The 22,475-nt window shown below is 47.6% G+C and overlaps 1 protein-coding gene across 1 annotated transcript in view; it reads right to left on the reverse strand.

Annotated features, from left to right (window-relative positions):
- The window catches only part of SND1 (staphylococcal nuclease and tudor domain containing 1), a 383,215-nt gene that overhangs the window by 77,592 nt on the left and 283,148 nt on the right, over positions 1 to 22,475 (reverse strand). The window contains exon 16 of the mRNA XM_004592504.4: positions 14,692 to 14,801. Within this exon, the coding sequence (XP_004592561.2) occupies positions 14,692 to 14,801 (110 nt within the window). The remainder of the gene's footprint in view (positions 1 to 14,691; positions 14,802 to 22,475) is intronic.

A 22,475-nucleotide genomic window follows, 5' to 3' on the forward strand; every position in this document is an offset into this window, starting at 1 on the left:
CGGTGGTGGTACTGTTGTCTGGTGACCACTGTGGGAAGGCGAAGACAGGGCTACGAGGAGTTTCCGGTGTCAGGGTGCCCGAGGAGCAGCACCTTCATGCCTCAGTTTTCCCAACCACTGTGAGACGTTTGCCTCCAACTACGTTAGGCTCCAGACCCCCTGCGGCTGTGAAATGCTCTAATCCAGAATTAGGAAGCCACAGAGGCTCAAGTCCTTGCAAACTGAATGGGTCATACTTATTGCTATTTATAATCTTTTTTTTTTTCTAACTCAGTGCTCTAAGGAGAAATGCAGATTTCTAAATTCTCTGGCCAACGAAAGCAAGGCTCTATTTTGGTACGACAGGGAAATGTTTATAACTGGATTGGTTATAACTATAGCCATTTTATATTTGCTTTGCCTTCTTCCATTTTTGCCTTAAAAAAGGAGTTGGTAAAAAACCAGAACTGCTTGCTGAATTCAGGCATAGCAGGAATGAGGCTGCCTTGGCTAAAGGAGGAAGATGGTGCGGATCTTGAGCCCCAGTGGAGCAGGACTATTTGCCATCTGCTGCGCTAGTTGCCTTGTCTCCAGCAGGCCCAGTCTATAGTCTGCTGCAAATAGTACAGGCTGAGCCACCAGCACTTCCCCCATGGCAAGCCTTGAACCCCTTGTCCTCTGTGGCCAATACGATCTATGAGCAGGGGGTTGTTTGCTGTTGCACTCCCATCATCCACAGCTACTTTCAAAGCTTTAGGCTAAAATGGAGAAGACCTATTGGACCAGGCTGAGGGAAGATGATGGAATTGTCAGAGCCACCCTCTGTCCCACCTAGCAGGGCAGCAGTTTGTTAATGATCCATGGGAAAAGAACAATCATCCTGTTGGCAACATCACATGTAATTAACCCACGTCACAGAGAGCTGGCTGCCTTCTCCAGGTCTGGCAGCTGCAGACCACAGAGCTACCTGACACAGTGAAACTGGGTTGCTGCTGAAGTCACCCTACTGGGAAAGGGACATCCAAAAACGTGGCTTCACCTTCCTGGCCATACGGCAAAGAGGACCAGCATTGCAGTGCTCCTCGGGAGAAGCCTGGATGGATGCTTGGCTTGACTTGAGCAACTAGGAGCTCTGTGATGGCAGCAACCAGAGGTGGAGGACCACCTTTCCCAAAGGCCCCACAGGTAAGGCCAAGCAGGGTTACCCTCCAAGTAACTCTACAAATTCTCTGCTAGACTCTGCACCAGCAGAGCTTCCTGGGAATTGGCTTACTTGGCACCACAGCAGCAAACCTCAGTGCTGATGGAGGGTGGTGAAAGCTTAAGGATCACGCTGGGCAAGGGCGGCAACAGTGGCTTCTGTGTAAGACACACCAAATCCAAAATATGATGCAAAAAAGACCAGCAGCACCTGGCTTAGCCACGCTGTGGTTTTGAAGAGTCCCGGGACTCAAAGAACCTTGTTCTTCCCCACCAGGTGACAAACGAAGAAGTATTTGGCATTTGTAATGCAAAACTTTAAAGGCAAGCACTTTGGCGTGTGGTGGCACAGATGGTATATTCTGGGGGCTCTCTGGCATCACCTTTTTCAAGTGAGAACCAAGGGGGAACAAAACACAACACACATCCTTCCTGTGTGTGTTTCTAAAGTTGAGAGGGAAACTGGTAGGAACTCTCTTCAGTCTCTGAGTGGGTAAAAGAACCCTCTACGCACAGGAAGCCGGCTGCCCAGCCTAGCCCCAGCCAGGCTTGGCCATGGGCATTACACTACACACTTCCTCGGGGACAGCTGCATCTTTCACTCGAAAGCTTGGGAGAGATGGACAAAGCTTTGCATCTTCAGCAAAAACAGAACTGGCTCACCGGGGTCATGGGCCTCTTACCTGCCCAGCTCACATTCTCTGGGGATCAAGCAGGCAACCAAGGGCAGGCAATGCCCACTGACTGATGGGGTATTGTCTGCTCTGGAAATAAAGCACAGAACCAAAGTGTGGGCTCCATTGCCATTTGCTTGTTCGCTTCCTGCAGTCTCCTGCTTCACCCAGCTTTCACTACAGGAGCCGAAGCCAGTGCTCTCTCATTTCAATGGAAGCAGCCTGGACGCGGGACTCATTCTAACTGCAGATCGGCAACCTAACCAGCAGAGGGAGAGGCCATGGCAGTGTGGTAGGAAATGGATAGCTCATGATAAATGAATGGGCATTGTCTGCCATTTTTCCTTGCTGTCACTTTAATCGATAAGGGAAAAGGTGAATTGCTATTGATCTCTTCAACACCTCTCAACGATACTGTACAAATTATAGAAACACAGGGGGTGGGTGAAAGAGAGGAAGAGGAAGGACGGAAGAAGGTCTGGGAGCTCGAGCCTTCTGTGCGAGGGAGGTGTGTAGTCGTTGGGGGCTCTGTGTGCTTGGGTTGGTGTGTGAATAGATCAGCCAGAGCCTGTCAAGCTGCCTCGGTGACTCCCCCTGCAGCTCACGCACTGGCAAAGCTTTCACTGGCCCAAGGTGAGGCACATATATATCAAGAGCAGCCAGAGGTTTGAAGGCCTCTTGGGTACCTGAATTTGCCATACTTTGTGTGTTGGGCTGGGTCATCTCAAGCACTGACTGTAAGACATGATGAGCAAGTGAAAATTGTAACCTAGGGCCATGTCCAGTGACACTACTCTTGGTTACATGCCAAGAAAAGAAAAACAGGAGCAAACGGTAATGTTGTCTTGCAACATACTTAATCATAAGTGTCATGGCTTCCAGTCTCAGGCCTCTTCTTTGAAATACTCTAGGCTGAAAGACATGGTCTGGCAATTGCAGGCCTGGGTTGAAATGTTATTAGTTGAAACTTATTAGTCTGCTCTTAATCTAAGCACACACAGACGGGCAAGAGGAAGACTGCATATGTAAATCCAGTATTGCCCAGATGAGCAGGAAACAGGACACAGCATTACCAGAGATGGACATAACCACCATGAACAGGAAGACAAAACGTTTAGGTCCGATTTTTATTGCAGAGCTGAATCCCAACCAAAGAAGACTGAGAGGACACCCTGAATTCTCTGGGACCGATTCTGTTTAAAAAATCCTGCTTCCCAGAAAGCAAAGTCAGCACTCTGTTAATGTCAAGAAAGAAACAATGCCAAAGTCAGACTTTATGGCAGAGAGAAGGAGACGTGCCTGAAGCTCAGGCCCCGGACCTCCACGTTTCTTTGTCCATCAGTTGCATCTACTTATTTAGATGATGGTGAGAAACAAAACAAACTATGACCAGAGTTCCCTGTTCCTGTCCCACAGTCCTCTCCCCATATCAGCCAGGGTCTGGAACCCCAGGCACAGCCCCATCATGCCTAAATGCTCCCCTGCCACATACGCAAGGCAGAAGAGGGCTTGGTAGTCCTCGCTCTGCAAATGGTGACACCAAAGTGAACACACACAGACCAAGTAAGAAACAAAATCCACTCTGAAAAACTGAAAATGGCAAGAGCCCTTCAGGATTCCCCTGGCACCATTACTGCTTAAATGATTCTCCAGAGACGGTGACTCAGGCTGAATTGTGTAATTGTGAAGTCAGTGATAGCACAGTTCCCTGTGGTCTCCTCACCTTCCTCCCACAAATATCCAAAGGGCCAAACCGAGAGCAAAATAAAAGGCAAGTTACAAAGCTGCTGATGTGCCATGAGTGGAAGTGCTGAGATTAGAAGGAGGAAGTGGTTAAGTGCACCCTGGGCAATTGGAAATGGCCGAGTCTGCAGCCCTGGAGGCAGCTGGAGAAGCTTGGCCCTCCTCTGGCTCTGAGAGTGCATGATGATAAGACAACAACTATTTCACACACCCCCAGTCTCCTCCTGTAAGGAATCTTCTAATTCCAAAAGTGACCCTATTCTAAAAATTACCAAGTGGCAGGTAGCCAGGCCAAAAATCCATACACAATCAGTGCTAATGGAATAGTTGTTGCATTTCCTTGCATGAGGTTGCAGCATTGCTATAAAAACTTTGGGTCAGTGGTTCTAGATGTATTTAACTGGTGAAGCAGCGGCACCCACTTTACAAAAGACTTATGGGTGATTCGGCACACACTGACTTCTGGTAGGGGCTAGAGGAAACTATGGTCTTATCTGAATGATCTTCTTCCTCTATTAGCACTTCCAATGCCAAGATCCTTTGTGGGTAAATATGCATAACTGCTGATAAATATGTACAATTTGTTATGTGCCAGTTTTAAAAAAAAGATTTCATTGCATAAATAGAAGGGAAAGAGATAAAGGCGGCAATATGCTAACATGGGAAGAAACCTGAACTGTGACAAAGATCCGCCTAGTCATTCCCAGCTCAACAGTTGCCTGTTACACTACACTGACATGACTCGCTCTGCCTGTCCCCTGACTAGTTAATGTTTGTAAACTTCTCCATTGAGCTCCCTTGGGCACTCTGCTACCTTCCACATCTCTAGTTTAATCCAGGTCAAGGAGAAAACTATTGCACTCTTAGATTGCTGTGGTCATGCTAGCAGGGGACGTAAAAGCAGTACTGTACTCTGTCACAGGATAAGGATATCTGGGCCAGCCAGGAGCAAGACTGACGGATCCTGCGTAAAATGAGAACAAGCACAGTGGGCCCTCTACGGTGGCAGGTCATCCTCCAGTGCATGGCTAGGAGATTCAAGCTCTGACTTCCTAGACACCCATGAGGCATTGGTAGAGCACAGCTTCTCACTTCTCTGGGTGTTAGTTGACCTTATCAGTCTACGGTCAAATCTAGAAAAGGTTTCTTGCAAAGGTCAGGACTCCCTGGCATCACCTCCAGCCCTCTGCTTTTCCAGAGAACGTGATGCTGCATGGGTGGATGGGATTCCAACGTGGGGCACCAGGTAGAACAAGAGGCAGAGACCCCGTCTCGTCTTACATAGTTAAAAAAAAAAAGATTGGCTGATCACAGAAGGCACTTAAAGAGATGCTCTTTTGAGAATTAAGGCCAAGGATGGCAAACAGGTTTCCACTCAAGTACCAAATCTCTAACTGGTGGTAGCTCTGAGGAAGGTCTGAGCCCCAAGCTAGCAAAGTGGATGATTCACTGACTGCTGATGTCTACCCTGGGCACAAGATTTCTAAGAGTCTCAAACATGATCTGCTTTCATGGGCTCTTGGAAAGGGCTAAGTACTGATCTCTGTTGGCATTTATTGGTAAGAAAACTGGTCAGGACACACCTAACTACAGGCAGCCTTCCACCCTACTCTGGATATAGGGCCATGTCCATGATGAGAGGTTCAATTTCAAGATTTTAGTAAAACCTGAAAGCATTTCGGTTAATAACAATGATGCTGCAAGTTACTGTTCACAAGTGCTTACCAGATTCTGTGATCTGTGTTTGACACATATGTATGATTTTCACCATATACTCACAGAGAGGGGACCACCACCTTGTACACAGGCGAAGAGCTTAGGTTCAGCAGTAGAGTTGCATTGTACTGCACAATGCTACAGACATCAAAGTGAAATTCCAGAATATGCCAAGATGCCTTTAGGTTTAGAGATATAAGGTAAAGCCCAAGGTCACACAGAAAGTAATAAAGCTGGAATGGGAATCCAGAATTGACATTTCATGTTACTAACATCTTTTGTTAAGCAACCAAGAAGGGAAAGATGCCCTTAAATGTTATAAAGACGAGTCCACAAATGAGCTCTTCCTGACTATGGGACACATGTTGTTTGGGCCAGGGCAGAGTATCTCTGCTGTTAATTCTCAAGCTTGCTCATAATCTTATTTCATGCACCACAGCATTTCATAACAGACCACTGGTCACTTTCATTTTCAAAATCCACTTAACTTCAGCTGGCCAGAAACTGTCACGGGTGGAGCAGCAAGTAGGAAGTTCATTAATAATGCCAGGTTTGGAACACAGGTTTTTTCTCAAGTGCTTGACAACAGACACATGAAGCGGGCACAGGAATGGTAAGAAGCAGGCAGGGTTAAGGTCAGCTCATTCCAGTGTCCTTGGGAGATTCATGTTTGAAACACCAGAATGCTGATATTACCTGGAGAGCAAATGCAATCTCCAATCTGCTTATTCGGCTCAGGCAACCTTGCTATTGTGTAAGAACTGTGCTGCAGAAAGCTATCAGCTGAATGCTGTAATTCCAAGGGGGAATTCAGACCATGGGCGTGGCCAGGAAGAGACCATCTCCCTTATTTTGGCATGCAAGCATGAAAGCTCGTATCCACGTCTACATGGGCATTGGCCCAGGTGGTGGGCTCCTGTGTGGAGCTCTTCTAAAAGCACATAGCGTGAGCCCGGCGGCGTGGCCTAGCGGCTAAAGTCCTCGCCTTGAACGCCCCGGGATCCCATATGGACGCCGGTTCTAATCCCGGCAGCTCCACTTCCCATCCAGCTCCCTGCTTGTGGCCTGGGAGGGCAGTCGAGGATGGCCCAAAGCCTTGGGACCCTGCACTCATGTGGGAGACCCGGAAGAGGTTCCTGGTTCCTCCTTCGGATCAGCGCAGCACCGGCCGTTGCGGCTCACTTGGGGAGTGAACCATCGGACAGAAGATCTTCCTCTCTGTCTCTCCTCCTCTCTGTATATCTGACTTTGTAATAAAATAAATAAATCTTAAAAAAAAAAAAAGAATTCTAAAAGCACATAGCGGACAGGTGAGTGTGAGGTCATCTTCTGCCTCCTGAGGACCTGACATGAATGAAAGGTATTCATTCCAAATAAGGCTTCTCAGAAGCAACAGACACATAGTACAATCAGGGGTTTTCATTTGAAAATCAAACATTCTGCGTTCTTTCTCTTCAATGCTTTAAGGATGTTATGTACCATTTTTTTTTTTCTTAAAGAGAACCCTTAGCCAAAGCCCAAGAATATCCAGAATGATCAAAGAGGTAAGAAACACCAGGAATTGTGACTAGGGACACCTGTTGCATCTAGATGGACATCATCGTTGTTCAGCTCTTCCCTACTCATCATGGGTCGTAAGTCCTCCCTGACTCTAAGAGTTGCCAACCAGGACACTGGATGGGCCCGAAAACAGCTATCTTCAACAGAACTGGCTCAGAAAGAACACTATTTCGCATCAGATAGGTAGACAATATCCAATTCTGCGAGTGGCAGTGAGCCAGAATGCATTCCTCAATGGCAAACACTGCACCCTGCCCTTACCCCAGGCCTCAACTTAGGCATGCCTAAGCCTTTCCCAGCTTTACTCTGGGGCTGAGCTGGGTCAGAAGTAAAGATGGAGAGGAAAAATAAGTGCAGGACTGTTTCAGCACTGCTAAGATTTCTACTGCTTCTACTTGGAGGAAGAAAGGGAAACTGTTGGGTCCAAATAATAGATTTCTGATTTTCTGTCTGTTTTTGATAGAAAGAACAGTGAGGAAAACAAGTGTGACCTGGCAGAGAACGCAACAGTAGGGACCAGTACACTAGGGGCAGGAAGAAATGCTTCTGCTGAAAAGAGCTTGCCTACCAGGGACAGAATGACATGCTCGATGTCATCTGAAGAAAACAAACTCCCCCAAGGTCCCCTATACCCCACCTCATTCTGCTCCCCATCCCAGAAGCCAGCCTGGAAGGTCAACACTGGTTTCCAGAGGGTTAGTGAGGCATCTCAGAGCTACAGCAGTCAGCCTGTATGACATGACTACAGGTAACAGGATCATGGCCAAGTCAATGATAATCAGGCCCAGCAGCTATTTCAGAAGAATGGCCGCAATTCCATGCTTGACTGGCTATGAAAGTTCTAAGCAGAACAGGGAAACAGCGAAGCTGAGCCAGCTTCTTTGCAGACAGGAATCCCACTGGAGCCAGCACACTGTTGGCACCCATCAGCACGTGCTGCTGAGCTTGCATGGGGAGGGCGACTGTGGACTGGAGCCAGCGCCATCCTGTGGATTGAAAAGCTGACAGAAGAGCCCTAGTAGCCGAAGAAGGGCTGAAAAGGCAGTGCGACAGCATCCCCTCCTAATCTTCAAGCCCACCTCTACTTGTTCTAAAGTCATTTTCACTTACTGCTGGAGAGGGATTTGAGGGCCCTGCTTCCAGGTACTTGGAGCCAAGGTCTGAAGGGCTGTGAGAGGAAAGATAATAGCCTGGTAGCCAAAGAGTATTTACAAACCAGCTCAGAATGGAAATCTGTTGGTCCAAACTTCAAAACAAATTCCTTAGTTCATTTAATAGTCTAATTCATGAACGCAGAGGATGGAAACCAGAGCTGGGGCAGGGGGGATATGAGTTACCTCTATGAGCAAAGTGATGGGACACCAACTGCTTCTGTTTCAACACCGAATCTTTGAAAACACACACCTATTTCACTACTACTAAGGATAATGGTTGGACAGCCAGGAAGACCCGGTTCCCATAGAAAGTACACAATCCAGTGTTGGTTATGGAGTTGTTCAGTGACAAATTCTTGAATCAGCAGGAACAAGTCCAGCTTCCAGACTCCAAAGACTTCCCTGCGCCCCTGCCCCCACACTGACGCTGAGCTTCGAGAGATTTGCCAAAGAACTATAACATACAATAACAACAAAGAGCTTCTCCACAGTCTCCAGAATTAGGTCACAGGGAACCAACTGGTAGACTTAACAAAGGCCTCCCATTATGACAAAGCATGGTTTCTGTCCTTGTAGAGCTTACAATCTGCTGGGGAAGAAAACCACAAAGACAGATCCCTTCTATAAAGTTGGTGAGTTCATGACAGATATTTGCAAGGGCAGCCATGGGGGCTCAGGGAAAGACATCTTACCCAGCTGAGGCAAGCAGGGCAAGGCTACCCACCAAAGTGTGTATACCTTAAAAGACAGGTAGAACAGAACAGCATGGGAAGGCGGTAACTCATATACCAAGTGAGCCGCATAAGACTACCTAACTGTTGAGAGAAAGAAATATGATATGTAAGGTAACTGACTATAATGGGTCTCCTCTGATAAAGAGACAAATGACGAAGGGAGTGGTGGTAACAAATGAGGCTCAAAGTCATGAAGGACATGTATAGACTAAAGAATCGGGGAGGCCTTTTCAAGGTCTGCATGACAAATCCTAGCAAAGCAATCTGTGAGAACTGTGACAACGGCGGGGCAGACATTTAGGAATGGTCACAGCAGATCCCTTCACACCACTCAGCATTTTGTAAGTACCCAGAATTGGAATCTGTAGTTGGTTCCTCACAGAACACTGACCCTTCTCAGTCAACGATGGACAAGTCGGAGTCCTTTAGCCAGTCTCTAGTATCCCAGGGCTGAAAGATAAAATATGACCTGACCACAACAATGAGCATTTCCCAAAACTGAAAAAGCCTAGGGAGAAAAGTTGTGTGGTTTGGAGTGTAAAACTGAGTTTTGGCATTTGTCTCATAAGCCTTCTGTAAATACAGGCAGGTTACTGTGAAGCGCAATGACATTGTTATAGGTTAATTTTGAGATTAAAATGTTGGACACAGAAGCACTTTCAAGTTAAAAACAAAACAAAACAAAACAAACATGGCCATGTAAAATTAAATTCTGATCAGTAAATACTGAGACAGTATTAAATATATATACCATTATTATATATCATTAAATACTGAGACAGTATTCTTTAACCAATCTGTCTAAACTTAAATGTCAACTGGTGGGTGGTGAACTGCAAAGGGTGTGTAGAGAAGTAAAAAAGCCTTAATCCTACACCCTCTAATTCTTCAGAAATCCTGTGGCATGAGAAAGCTGTTTAGGAAGCTGACCACAATGATGAGGTTTTGTCCTGGGCAGTAGTTGACATTGTCAAGAATGGAGTGTCTGTGCAAATATGTGCCAACCCTGCTGGAGGGCCCACTTGCTCCCCAGCAGGTAGCTGTGATGGCTCCGGCCAGATTCCCAGAGGACACAACAATCAGGGAGTACCAGAGAGCAGCTTTCGCTGGTGTCCCCTCTCATGTTAGCATTCACCGTGGACTTCCTTGTGGCTGGAATGGTCTCCAGCACTTTGATCCAGGAGGAGCATGTTGTTGACTGCCCTCATCCCACCAGGGGCTAATCCTGACTGCAGGAAGGGAAGGGCTGGAAGCAAATCTTCCTAAGCCAGGGTGGCAAGAAGACAGACCTAGGTCAACTTTCACCTGCTGACACCAGGTTATTCTGTTCAGACAAGATCCAGCACACCAGGAGAGGAAATGAAGGAGATGGAACCACCTTTTCTTCCAGGCTAAGTTGCTCTCCCGGACATAGAGCTCTCCATAAATATATACTGATCTTGATGGTGGGCCCTCTTTACCCAGAAATGTAAATACATTTTCTTCAAATAACAACAATTGCCTTGTGGTGCTTTTATGGATCTTTGTATTTAAAAAACAAAACCAGAAATGAGTAGAGGAGGAAGAGGAAAGCCAAGGCTGCTCTGGGCCACTGCATCCTGCAGAGTGAACTCCCCAGGGGGACGTCTTCCCTTGGATGCCAGTGGGAGAAAGGGAAATAGGCCAGGGCAGCGGCCAGCGTTTTCAGCTGGGACTGGCCAGCGTAGAGCTGTCATCTTCCAGACAGCAGCAAAGGGCAATTGCGAAGGTCTCAGAGAGGCAAAAGGGGTTATCGAGTAAGACCTTGGAAATGATCACCAAATGCCTATACAGCCTTTACTGCCAGCAAGCTGCCTCTTCTCTGGCCTGGAAATATCAAACAGTAGACTGGGACATGGATCTGTTCAATAATACCCAAAAGCCCATTCTCAGACTGTTCAGGCTTCCCTAACACAGCAGCAACCACAGAGCCGTACGTGTGGCTGACTGGTCAGTAACTGTGCCTAAATGGGAAACTTTTTTTGGATAGGTGACCTTCTGGGAGAAGGTCAAGAGATCGCAAATGATTGTTATTCGCAGTGAGGGTCCAAAGAGAGAAGCACGGCTAGGTCAATGTCTGAGCAGCACCAAGGCTGAAGAGTCGTGTACCGCAGAGCACAAGCTAAGCGGCGTGTGAAAAGCTAGGAGTCTGCACTTCTTGGCTAGTTATCTACCCTTGAGCTCCTGCTGTCTCCCATCAGTACTTGTGGGAAGATGCTAGCAATGGGCACAATTCCCCATCTGGGGAATTACACCAGATATTCCTGTCATGGCAGTGTGGCAGGGCATTGCCTTCAAGAGGCAGCTATGTTGGGGGATGGGGTGGAGGCAGACCCATGCTGTCCAAGCGGACATAGCACTCATGGCTCAAAATCATGGCTACCGTGACACACACTACTGTCTCGTGTTGTGCGGTCCAGATGCAGCCTGGCCTCAACGGCCCAGGACAAAAGAGCCAATTTACACTTGTAGGATTATAAGAAGCCATCGAAACCCCAAAGAACTAGTATGGTTGCTGCTTAACAAAACTTGATTTGTAAAAATGGGCAGTGGGCCAGATATCTGCCCAATGCTGCTACGTATCAACAGAGGACAGTAAGGCTGGGCAGCAGAAGTCCTTGGCTGCTTTGGGCTTCAAGGTCAAACACAAAATCAGGTGTCTAATTTACTATTCTCTCTGTCCTGGGGCTGGCAGCACTATCAGAATGCCCAGACCACTGAAGGAGAACACTCCTTTCAGATCTTCACGTGAGGGACAAGAACAAAAGCCAATGGGAACCACTGCCAAGGATAACCACCACATAGAAAGAGAGAAAGCAATGCAGTGAAAGGTAGCAAGACAGACATTAAGGAAAATAAAGCTGATCGGGGGCTACAAGTGTGGGAAGTTCCGGGCCGAGCAACATCACTGTCTAACGGTTCAGGGAAAGCACGATTATTGGGCCTTAACATAATGGGGGCCATTTCAGAATGTACAGGACTGGTCTGACACCTGAAGCTTCACACAAAGATATGGGAAGGAAAGACCACACTCCATTAACTCAAAATCAAAGGAAAGGGCAGGAATTCCTGTCATGTCCAGACTAATCCGGAACAATGTGCTTAATAAACATGGGACTGTTTTTGCCGTCCCAGGTACTTTGCATGCCAGTTGAATGAACTCTCCTTGGCTTGGGGATGGGATGGCTTCATGGTTCCATAGATGGGAGTCCAACTTCACACCCAATAGACCTGGTGTTTCAAAATCAAGCAAGCTGTGTGCGCCAACATTCCTATAGTAACTCAGACTGCCAGGAGCTGGGGACAGCCTGATGGGGATGGGGAAACCCTGGCCAAAAATAAGACAAAGAAAATATTTACAAGGAAGGGATGGGTCAAGGCCAAGGACATTTACATCTGTAAAATATCTAGCTCTCTAAGCTAGATATGACTATCAAGGGCATAGGAACAAGTTCAAAAGCAACCAGTTCAACTGTGACCATCACAACACTGCCTCAACGCCAGAGGAGCTCCTGGAGCAAAACTTGGCACAAAGGAGACTGCGTGACAGGTAAGAGATACGTTAGTTGGTGGCTGTGCCACCACATGCAGTAAGTGCCAATGCAACAGACATCTCTCCTTCAGGAAAGCCTGCACAGTGTGGGGGACGAGAGCAGAGAAAAATGCTCCCCAAGACAATTTATGGGATCAAAAAGGTGTTATTACACAGATGAAAGCAATTTAATAAATCTGTAACAAAGTGAAAGCCTCTTCATTCCTGGGTTGTTCAGAAAACAATTTTCACACATTAGATGAGAACTGCCGAGGGAAGCAGTCGACAACTCGTGCTTTCAGCTGAAATCTTGAATTCTGGATAGTTTAAGCCATACTCGTATTTTCTCAGGGAAAAAACCTTCCAGGAGCTGGCACTGTGGTGTAGCAGTGAAGCCACACGGAATGCCGGCAGCGCTTGGGAGCGAGGCTGGCATCCCCGCTGCTCCATCTCCGATCCAGCTTCCTGTTACTGTGCCTGGGAAGAATGCCCAAGTGCTGGGGCCCTTGCTGCCCACGTGGGAGACCCAGATGGAGTTCTAGGCTCCTACCTTTGTTTTGGCCCAGCCTCAGCTGATACAGCCAATTGGGGAATAAACCAGCAATTTCTCCCTTGGTCTGCAATTATTAAAAAAAATTTTTTTAAAAAAGAAAAAAATATAAAGACCTTTCCAAAGGCTAGATCAGGTCATTGTATGAACTGCTCAAAAAGACAGAAAGGTTTATTATCATGAGCTATCTTCCCATTGTTGAAGCCTCAGCAGAGGTCACAATCAGTGTGAGACACTAAGGCTCTGTCACTGCTTTTAGTCAGTTTTCTTTTTGACCTACAACATTCTGGGATCTCATCACTGCATCAAAATCATGATCAGGAATTGCCTGAGAAAGCAAGGGCTGAGACAGAAGGGGAAAGAAACTGAAGGAAACATGGAACAAAAAGACGACTGCAGCGAGATACGTGATTCAGACAGTAACGGAGAACACTCCCGCCGCAAGCCAGCAAATACCCGCCGAAATCCAACAGTGAGAGCTCCTCCCTCACGCTGCTTCTGTCACGGTGGGAGCTGTAGTGGACTCACCTGCCTTGCCATTACAGAGCCTCTGTGTGCTGCACAGCCAGAAAGTCCCGAGCCAGGGGAAAGTGTGCACCATTTGCCTTTTCCACATATCCCTGCATCACTTGAAAAGCTGCACAGGGTACTGACAGACACTGAGTGTAGAGACTCCAGAAACACTTCTATGACACAGGGCTATCTGAAGCAACAGAAATTCAAGTGACATTGTAGACTCACAAAACAGAAGGAGGGGGAGGGGAAAGGGCACCCTGTATGCCAATACAAGGATTTCTCCTTGACAAAGCAAACAGGCACCTTCATAAAACCCAAAATGCAGGCAAAGTGATCTGATGTTACAATCAAGTCATACAGCCACCGACTGATGTTCAAGGCCAAGGGAGCAGATAGCATTTGCAGCTGGTATTTAGGAACCGAACCCCTAGCTCCCAAATTGAGAAAATAGTATTTGTTTCACCACATTTGTTTCTTTCACAAAATGAGAAGGCAAATGTGAGGGAATCCCACAGAGAAAGCAACCAGAGTAATACTACCACTAAGGCGGAAGAAAAAACGGTGATTATCTCAAGGCCCCGGAAGTGCAAAGTGAGCATCATGGGCTGCATTGTTCTCCTGTGCCTCTCTCCCACACAATGCACTGGCTGGTGATTCACATCAAACACAGACAAGGTGGACCCCATACCTGAAGCCTGAACCCACTTCCCCACTGTTCCTTTCTTGTGCCCACCTAGCAGGATGAATCGCCGGCATGCTCCTAAAAAGAAGATGGAGCTGCTGACCAAGACTTGCCTCAAATTAGCAGGTAGAAGGGTACACCATAGCAGCTGAGAGTCTAACTCTCGCCTACAAAGCCAGCTCAACAGGCAGAACCAGAAATACAATTAAATTAAGTCAGAAAACCCGCTACAGAAAATGCAATTACTCAAAGATACAAATAAACGTTCAAAGAAAATTGGCCCCTGACAGGGTTAGTCAAGCTTCTAAATCCAGCTGGAGGCAGGCCGCTCAGGCTAATTCACCAAGGACTGCAGAGCTATCCACTTTCTGCATTAGGACCCTGGCTGGGCTGGCCTGGGCTTCATGCATTCCAGTCACCAGGAGGGGCTGCAACAGTTTGCAGGTGAGTGGCCAACAATAAAGGGTCCGCGCAAATATGACGCAGGTAAATACAACACGGCAGTCGGGATGTGCAAGGCCAGGCAGTGGACGAAGAACCTGACACACAGCGCACAACAGAAAGGTGTCAGACGAAGAGACAATTATTTCCTTCTGCTTCCCCACAGAAGAAGCTCCTGGAAGATGTTCCTACCTCTCGTTGCAACACCAGCTCCTTGGTGAACAGTGTGGCTTCCTCACTGAAGGGTTCTCCTTCTTGCACCAGGCCTGGCAGGTTGCGGGCTCCCCTGGGGCACTCGATCCCTGTGACAGGACAAAACAACTCACAGTGAGAAGGGGCCCTTGCCTGGGACTCCGAGTCAGCTGCCACTTGTCAGCCCAAAATTCCATTCTGACACTGGAGGGGCCAGGAAAAGTGGAGGGAGGGATTCACTTTCTCCCCAGATGCAAAAATGCAACAGCGTTACAAGAGGAACAACAGAGCAGGGCTCTCTTGCACAGCACGTGGGAATAGGAAGAAAGCTGCCAAAAGGAATGTCCTGAAAGAGCTGTGCAGGTTGGGAGAATCAGCATCCTGTACTCTGCTCCCTACCTGACTGCGGCCTCACAGCTTTACTACCTAAACTACGCTTTCACCTAACTGCTCTGCTGGCCCAGCCACGTGGTCCTGAGAGCATTCCCGCGGCCTCCTTGATGCTTCCTCCTTACCCTCTAGCTGTCACAGCGCATTCAGAAGTGTTAATTCAGTGTCATTTTCCTCTTCAAGTAAGTTTCCCCCACTGTCCTTGGCTGTATGTTGGACAACAGTGCCATCCGATTTGCATTCAGAATAAGATATAGGAATAAACAAGACTGATGAAGGAGAAGATATCCAGAATTGGAGGAACCTGAATTTATATCCAAATTCTATCACTTAATTAGCAACGTGGCCTTGGCCAAATTAACGAACAAACCTCAATTTTCCTGTTTGTAAAACAAAACAGTAATACATATCTTCTTCATAAGGTTGCTATGTGAATTAGCAGAAATTATGTATTTAAAATATTTTGCTGTGAGGGGGGCCTGGTATGGTGGCTCAACTGATTAATCCCCCACCTCTAAGGGGCAGCATCCCGTACAGGTGTCAGTTTGTGCCCAGCTGCTCCAGTTCCAGTCCAGCTTCCTGCTTGTGGACTGAGGAAGCAGTGAAGGATGGCCCAAGTCCTTGGGTCTCTGCGCCCATGTAGAAGACCCAGAAGAAGCTCCTAGATTTTGTTTTTTGATTGGCTCAGTTCTGGCATTGTGGCCATTTGGGGAGAGAACCAACAGGTTGAAGAAGATCTTTCTGTCTCTCTTTTTCTCTGTAAATATACCTTTCCAATAAAAATAATAATAATGCTAATAACAAATAAATAAATCTAAAAAAATACTTTGTTTGGGCCCGGCACAGTAGCCTAATGGCTAAAGTCCTTGCCTTGCATGTGCTGGGATCCCATATGGTCACCGGTTCTAATCCCGGCGACCCCACTTTCCATCCAGCTCCCTGCTTGTGGCCAGGGAAAGCAGTCAAGGGACAGCTGAAAGTCTTGGGACCCTGCACCCACATGGGAGACCAGGAAGAGTTTCCTGGCTCCTGGGTTTGGACTGATGCAGCTCCGGCCATTGTGGCCACTTGGGGAGTGAATCATCGCACGGAAGCTCTTCCTCTCTGTCTCCTCTCATTTCTATATATCTGCCTTTCCAATACAAATAAATAAATCTTAAAAAAAGAAAAGAAAAGAAAAACAACAACAAAAAACCCACACCTGTGGTATGGCGGGTGGGGCCTGGCACTGCCGCCTGGTGGCTTAGGCTGCTGCCTGTGGCTCCAGGGTTACATACAAGCATTGGTTTTAGCACAAGCTGCTCCACTGTCATGCCAGCATCCTGCCACTTTGCCTGGGAACGTGGTGTAAGATGACCAAGCAAGCAGTGGCGTCCCTGCCACGTGTGGGCGATGCTGAGGGAGATGTAGGGTCCTGGCTGCAAGCTAGTCCAGTTCCACCTCTAGCCTCTGCCAACATCTGGGGAGCAAACCAGTGGATGGAAGATCTTTTTCTCTCCTCTGTTAACTCTTTCAAATAAGCAAAATGAATCTTAGAAAAAAATTATTATGCTTTGCTTAAAGATCTTTCCATCTATCTGTTCTTTCTCCAAAAGGCCAGGCCACACTGGGAGCTGGAAACCTACCCTGATTCTTCCTGTGGGTGGCAGGGACCAAGTACCTGGACCACAAATGGGCAGGTTGGGAATTTCATCAGAACTCAGAGATGCGGTGTTGGCAGGGCATGTGACAGTTTAAGCTGCTTCACTACACTGTTGGCCCCTCGAACAACCATCTTATGACGAAACCCGCCTCATGGAAAAGCAGAAGACACGTCAGATGCTACTAACAATCCCATCTCCGTTTTCAGCGGTATCATCACTGCTAGGTTCAAACATCTCTGTTTCCTTCGACCATAACAGGCCTGTGAGATCCCTGAGGACAGAATGTCATGCTTCAGAGCTCTCTGAATCCAATGACCCTATTCCACTGCTAAAGAACTACTCAAGACTAAACAGGCAGGTTCTCTCTTTGCAAGTAACAGTAGACATTTGTGACAGACCATGAAAAATGTTACATTTTTTTTTTGTATATAGTGAAGACCAAGATGGTACAAGTAACCAAAAAAATTCTTGCTGGGGCTGTAATTATGAAGCAGACAGTTGAACTAGAGCAGAGACAAGGAAATTCAGGACAGGATGCATGAATCAACGTCTTAAGGACTGGGAGGTGCTGCCCAGTGCACGAGAGGCCTGGAATGAAGGCACAGGGCATTTGCCATGGCACGTCGGAAGGCATCTGGGCTCCACTTAGACACCAGCCCCACTTAGGCCCCACCGCTGCCCATGCAAGCAGCACCTCTCAGTACGGATAAATGCTGAGTGTCTGCTCCTGTTCCTGGCCAGGCGGCCTGCACTTGGAATTTAAGGCCTCTGGGAGTCAAGGCCTCATAGGTGGACTACGTGACAGGAAGTGAAGTGACAGGTGGGGCAGGGCTGCAGCAGGAGGGTGGAGAGAGCTGGAGGCAGTGCCCACCTCCCACCCTCACGATGACCAGGCGGCTGAAGGGTCCCCCACAAGTGTCAACTGGGGAAGAAGGCCACAAGGAATGTAAAGGAGGGTGAGAAGTTACTTTTGCAAAAGACAGCTTTAAGTCAAAGAGCCTGAAATGAACGATGGAGGGAGAGATGAGATAGGAGCAAAATGGAAACAAAGACAGCCTGTGTTTCCCACAATCTCAATAGCCAAAAAGCACTTTCCATTTTATATCTGCAAACTAAGCAAAAGTGGAATTGCCAGACAGAAAAATAAACAATTCCATTGAACTATTTTGCCATATACCAAGAGATGACGCATGGCTGCAGAAACAAGAATAAAGCTGAAACAAGCACTCAGTTTGTTTCTGACCCTTGGCAGCCATTTGGGTGGGGCAGACTGGGGTGCTTCTGGTGGCACATTCTGAGCGAGAGGCCAGAGGGACGGAGTTTTCAAGCTCTGTGGGTCTCCTCCGCAGGGTCCTCCACTCCGTCCGTGACTTTCTTGGTGTTCTCAAAGAGCCCAGCAGCTTGCTCCGCGTCCTGCAGAGCAGCAGGTGACTGAGTGGAGAAAGCAGGATGGTTCAACAGGCCTGGGGAGTTAAGCAAGTAATGCAGCAATGCATTCCAAACATTTTTCAGCAGAGTCCTGTGGACTGGTGGAAACCAGCTCTAAGTAGATGAAAAGGTGAAGGAAAGCCTTTGTTCCAAGGCTGCTCCTCTTTGGCAGCTGGGGCAAAGCGGGTCAAGATCAGACACTGAAGCAGGCTCCTTCCCCACCCACTTTCACATGCTGTGGGGCAGGTGGGGTAGTCCTAGCCGCAGTACCTGTCCTTCCCAGGAATGGGGTGAGGAGGCTAGGCAGGATGCCAACCCAGGGACGGGGAGAGGCAGCATCTGTCACAGGAGCAGGTTTAAAGGTACCGTAAGGAGAGCAGGAAGGGGCTTGCTATCGCTGAATGCCTGAGCCACACTAGAGCTAGCGTAGATGAGCCGTTTTTGAACTTTGCAAAAATTTTTGCCAAAATTAAAAAGCAAGTTTATCTGTGGCCTCAAATTTTGAAATCCAAACCTATTTTTCATAATACCTAAAATATACTTTATATACATTATATAGTATTTTTCACAAGACTTCATGTTTAACAAAACTTCCAAATTTTTTTTATCATCTGTGTGATGCACACAGTAGCTTTCTGCATTTAATTGTAAAAAAGAGAAAAGCACAATGACTTTGATCCTGAGTCAATTTAAGATTTCCAGCAGGGCACAACACAGTGTATAGACTGAGCTGTAAGGAGGGGGCAGGCGGCACATGTAATCTGCTTCAGACTCAGCTTCCTGCTAACATGCCTTGGAAAGCAACAGAGGGTGGTCCACGTGCGTGGGATCCTGAAATGCCTGTGGGTGACAAGACAGAGCCCCTGGGCTCGTGGCATCTGGCTGCAGCAGCTCTGGCCTTGGTGGGCACTAGGGAGTCAATCAGTGGAGGGCAGATCAAGAGATCAACTTCAAACAAATAAGTAAATCATTAAAAAAGAGAAAATGTGTCCAGTGACGGGGAGGACATAAGAATGTTAACAGCTGAAACCCAAGACAGCTGCGCTTGCTGATGACAACCCAGTGGCAACATCAGGGTGACCTCGCCTCTCAGGAGACAGAAGTAAGGGCACCCAGTTCCTGTGGCACCTTCACTCAAGCAAAGCCTGCCATCTAAGGCTCCTGTGCCTGCCCTGCTGCCTTCCTCAAACACACACAGAAGGGCAAGAAAAACAAAACTGGGCTCTCAGGCAACGGCTCAGGTGCTGCAGGCAGCCATGGAGGGCTCTGTAGTCAGGGAGAGCCGGAAGGGCAGTGCTGGAGGGAGAGGTCCCCCGTGCTCCAGACGCTCTCCCCAGCCCCGCAGGAGGGTCTGTAACTTGGGATCCTGTACATGACCACGGATAGCTGTCATTTTTCACAGTGCAATAGTGCAGTGCTGCCTGCTAAGGCCACATTAACTCAGCTGGGCTTTGCACAACACAGGTGCAAGTTAACAGCCAAATTTATCCTGGACACCCACAAGCCAAACAAGAAATAAAATATTCTCTGTTCATTTTAGACAAAATTACATCTTTATAAATCTCAGATATTCTAGGGACCCGTGCAATGGCTGGTATGATGGCTCAATGGGCTAAGCATCAGCCTGCAAGGACCAGGATCCCATATGGGCACCAGTTCATGTCCTGGCTGCTCCACTTCCCATCCAGCTCCCTGCTTGTGGCCTGGGAACAGTGGAGGATGGCCCAAATCCTTGGAACCCTGCACAGAGATCCTGAAGAAGCTCCTGGCTCCTGGCTCCTGATTAGCTCAGCTCTGGCCACGTGGCCACCTTGGGAGTAAATCAGTAGATAGAAGATCTTTCTGTCTCATCTCCGTAAACCTACCTTTCACATTAAAATAAATCTTAAAAAAAAAATTCCCAGATAGTCTAGAGAGCATTTTCTATCCTACACAGAAAGTGCCAGAATGAAGAGATTTCCCGAAGAGCAGTCACAGGGAGCAAAGGCAAGGCCCATGCCCTGCCAGCAAGCTCTAGACACATCCTCTCCAGCCCCAACTGCTGCTGGTAAAAAAGCGTCATTCATCACACCTTGTCTAGCCTTAATGGGATGAGAGTGACTGACCAGGATTATTCAAAACAAATAAAAAATAAACCTTTTTAAAAGGATTTTTGCCTTATTATGTACAGTTTAGGAAGAGAAATTTTATGAGTGCTGTCAGCACACTGTGGCGTAGGGTCCGGCTGTGCTGTTGAGAAAGGGCTGCACTCTCCAGGCTCGCTCAGCCTGGGTCTCGGCCATGGAAGCTCTGCCGAGTCTCATCTGGCTGAAAAGTCCTGCCATTTGGTTAGGACCTTTTGTGAGTCTCACCCAAGGCTTACTCACGGCATGTGAGGTGCCTCTTTAGTAGGAGCAATCATCATATTAAAAGAAATTATACTTAGAGACATTGACTAACTAGGTCAATTAACACAAACATTTGGCCAGTCAGCTTCGGAACAAGAAGTAAGAAGTACAAATTCTTGTTAATGACAAGACATATAAGAGATTCTATTGATGGCTATGTGAGAATAATAAATTGTTCTGAATATTTTATACTGTATATTGAGTCTTATGATAATTAAGTCTCAGGACTCAAAGTGTGTTTGCTTTCTCCACGACTGGGCAGTGCAGCAACTCTGCCAAGGCTGCAAGTGACAGCTTCCCAGGAGCACCTGGTCCAGTTCACAGATCAGGCCTTCTCCTAAGGAAGGAAATCAAACTAGTTGGGGCGGGGTGGGGGAAAACAACGCGCAGGGATAGCCAGTGGCGTTCCCAGACCTCATCAAGGGAAAGGCGTGCAAGGCACGCAAAGGCACTTGGCCTTCTTCACGTGTAAGAATCTCAAAGCTCTCCAAGGACCTGCTCTCCCTCCAAGCCAGTGTCCTTGTGCTAGGCATTGTGTCGGAAGGTAAGGATCCAATGATGAAAAATAAAGATTTTGTGTTCATGCAGCTTAATTATCAGTTTAAATTTTTTTTCCTCTACCACTGTATAAAGTGTTTTACTGGTGGCCTATTCTTGCCTATAAGTTGCAGAACGTTAGGAACTACTGAAATGTGTGAGGCAAGTGGTTTCTGCTCTATGTTGGGAACTGCTGAAAGAATGCAGACTGAGGAGACAACCTTGGTTTCCAGCACATGACCCTGGCCTCTGTTCTATCCTCTAACACCTGCAAGCTGGGAACAGGAAGTCAGAGCAGAAGTACAAAATGGCAGGAAGGGGAGGGAGAGGTGCTACAGCACGGGATGCAGAAGAAGAGACCTGTCCAAACACAGGAGGCCAATGTCGGGGAGCCAATCAGATATACAGAGAGAAGGAGAGACAGAGAGGAATATCTTCTGTCCAACGATGCACTCCCCAAGTGGCTGCAACGGCCAGAGCTGAGCTGATCTGAAGCCAGGAGACTCTTCCTGGTCTCCCACGTGGGTGGCAGGGTCCCAAGGTTTTGGGCTGTCCTTGACTACCTTCCCAGGCCACAAGCAGGGACCTGGATGGGAAGCAGGGCCGCTTGGATTAGAACTGGCATCCATATGGGATGAGGATTTTAGCCATTAGGCTACTGTGTCAGGCTCAAGATACCCTTTTTAAAATGTGAACCACACAGGAGCCCAGTGCAATGGCTCAGTGGCTCAATCCTCGCCTTGTAAGCATCAGCTGATTCCTATCCCAGCTCCATTTCCCATCCAACTCACTGCTTGTGACCTGGGAAGGCAGTGCAGAGTGCCCCAAGTGCCTGGCTCCTGGCTTCGGATCGGTTCTGTTCTGGCCAATGTGGCCACTTGAGCAGTGAACTAGCAAACGGAGCTTTCTCTCTGTATATCTGCTTTTCCAATTTAAAAATCAAAAACAGTGAAGTGTACAGTGTGCACACATCAGCCCTCGAAGGCGCGGGGGCGGAGAGCGCAGAGGGGACTGCGTGCATTAGCACTGGGGTTCCTAGCAGCAATCTCAGGAAGAACCATGCTTGTGGTCCAAATCTGTGAAACACGAACTGACCTGGGATCCTGCAAGCTTTTCTTAAATGTTTCCAGAAATATGCATTTCCCCCTCATATTTTCAAGCAAAACAAAATTAAAATATTAACTGCTTCTAAGAGTGGGTTCTGGGTAATGACCACATCTTATTCCTTCCAGTATTCAATTCCCTCTCCAGCATTTTTCATTCTCAGTACATCCTGAATGAAGAACATCTGTGAAAAATACTTTTAACAGGGAAAGACACAAAAACCAGGTTACTGAGTCTCTAGGCTGCACAACAGTCTGATCCACTTGCAAAACAGAGAAGTTTACTGCAAATACCT

Source organism: Ochotona princeps, chromosome 25 (assembly GCF_030435755.1).
Source record: "Ochotona princeps isolate mOchPri1 chromosome 25, mOchPri1.hap1, whole genome shotgun sequence".
Classification (NCBI taxonomy): domain Eukaryota; kingdom Metazoa; phylum Chordata; class Mammalia; order Lagomorpha; family Ochotonidae; genus Ochotona; species Ochotona princeps.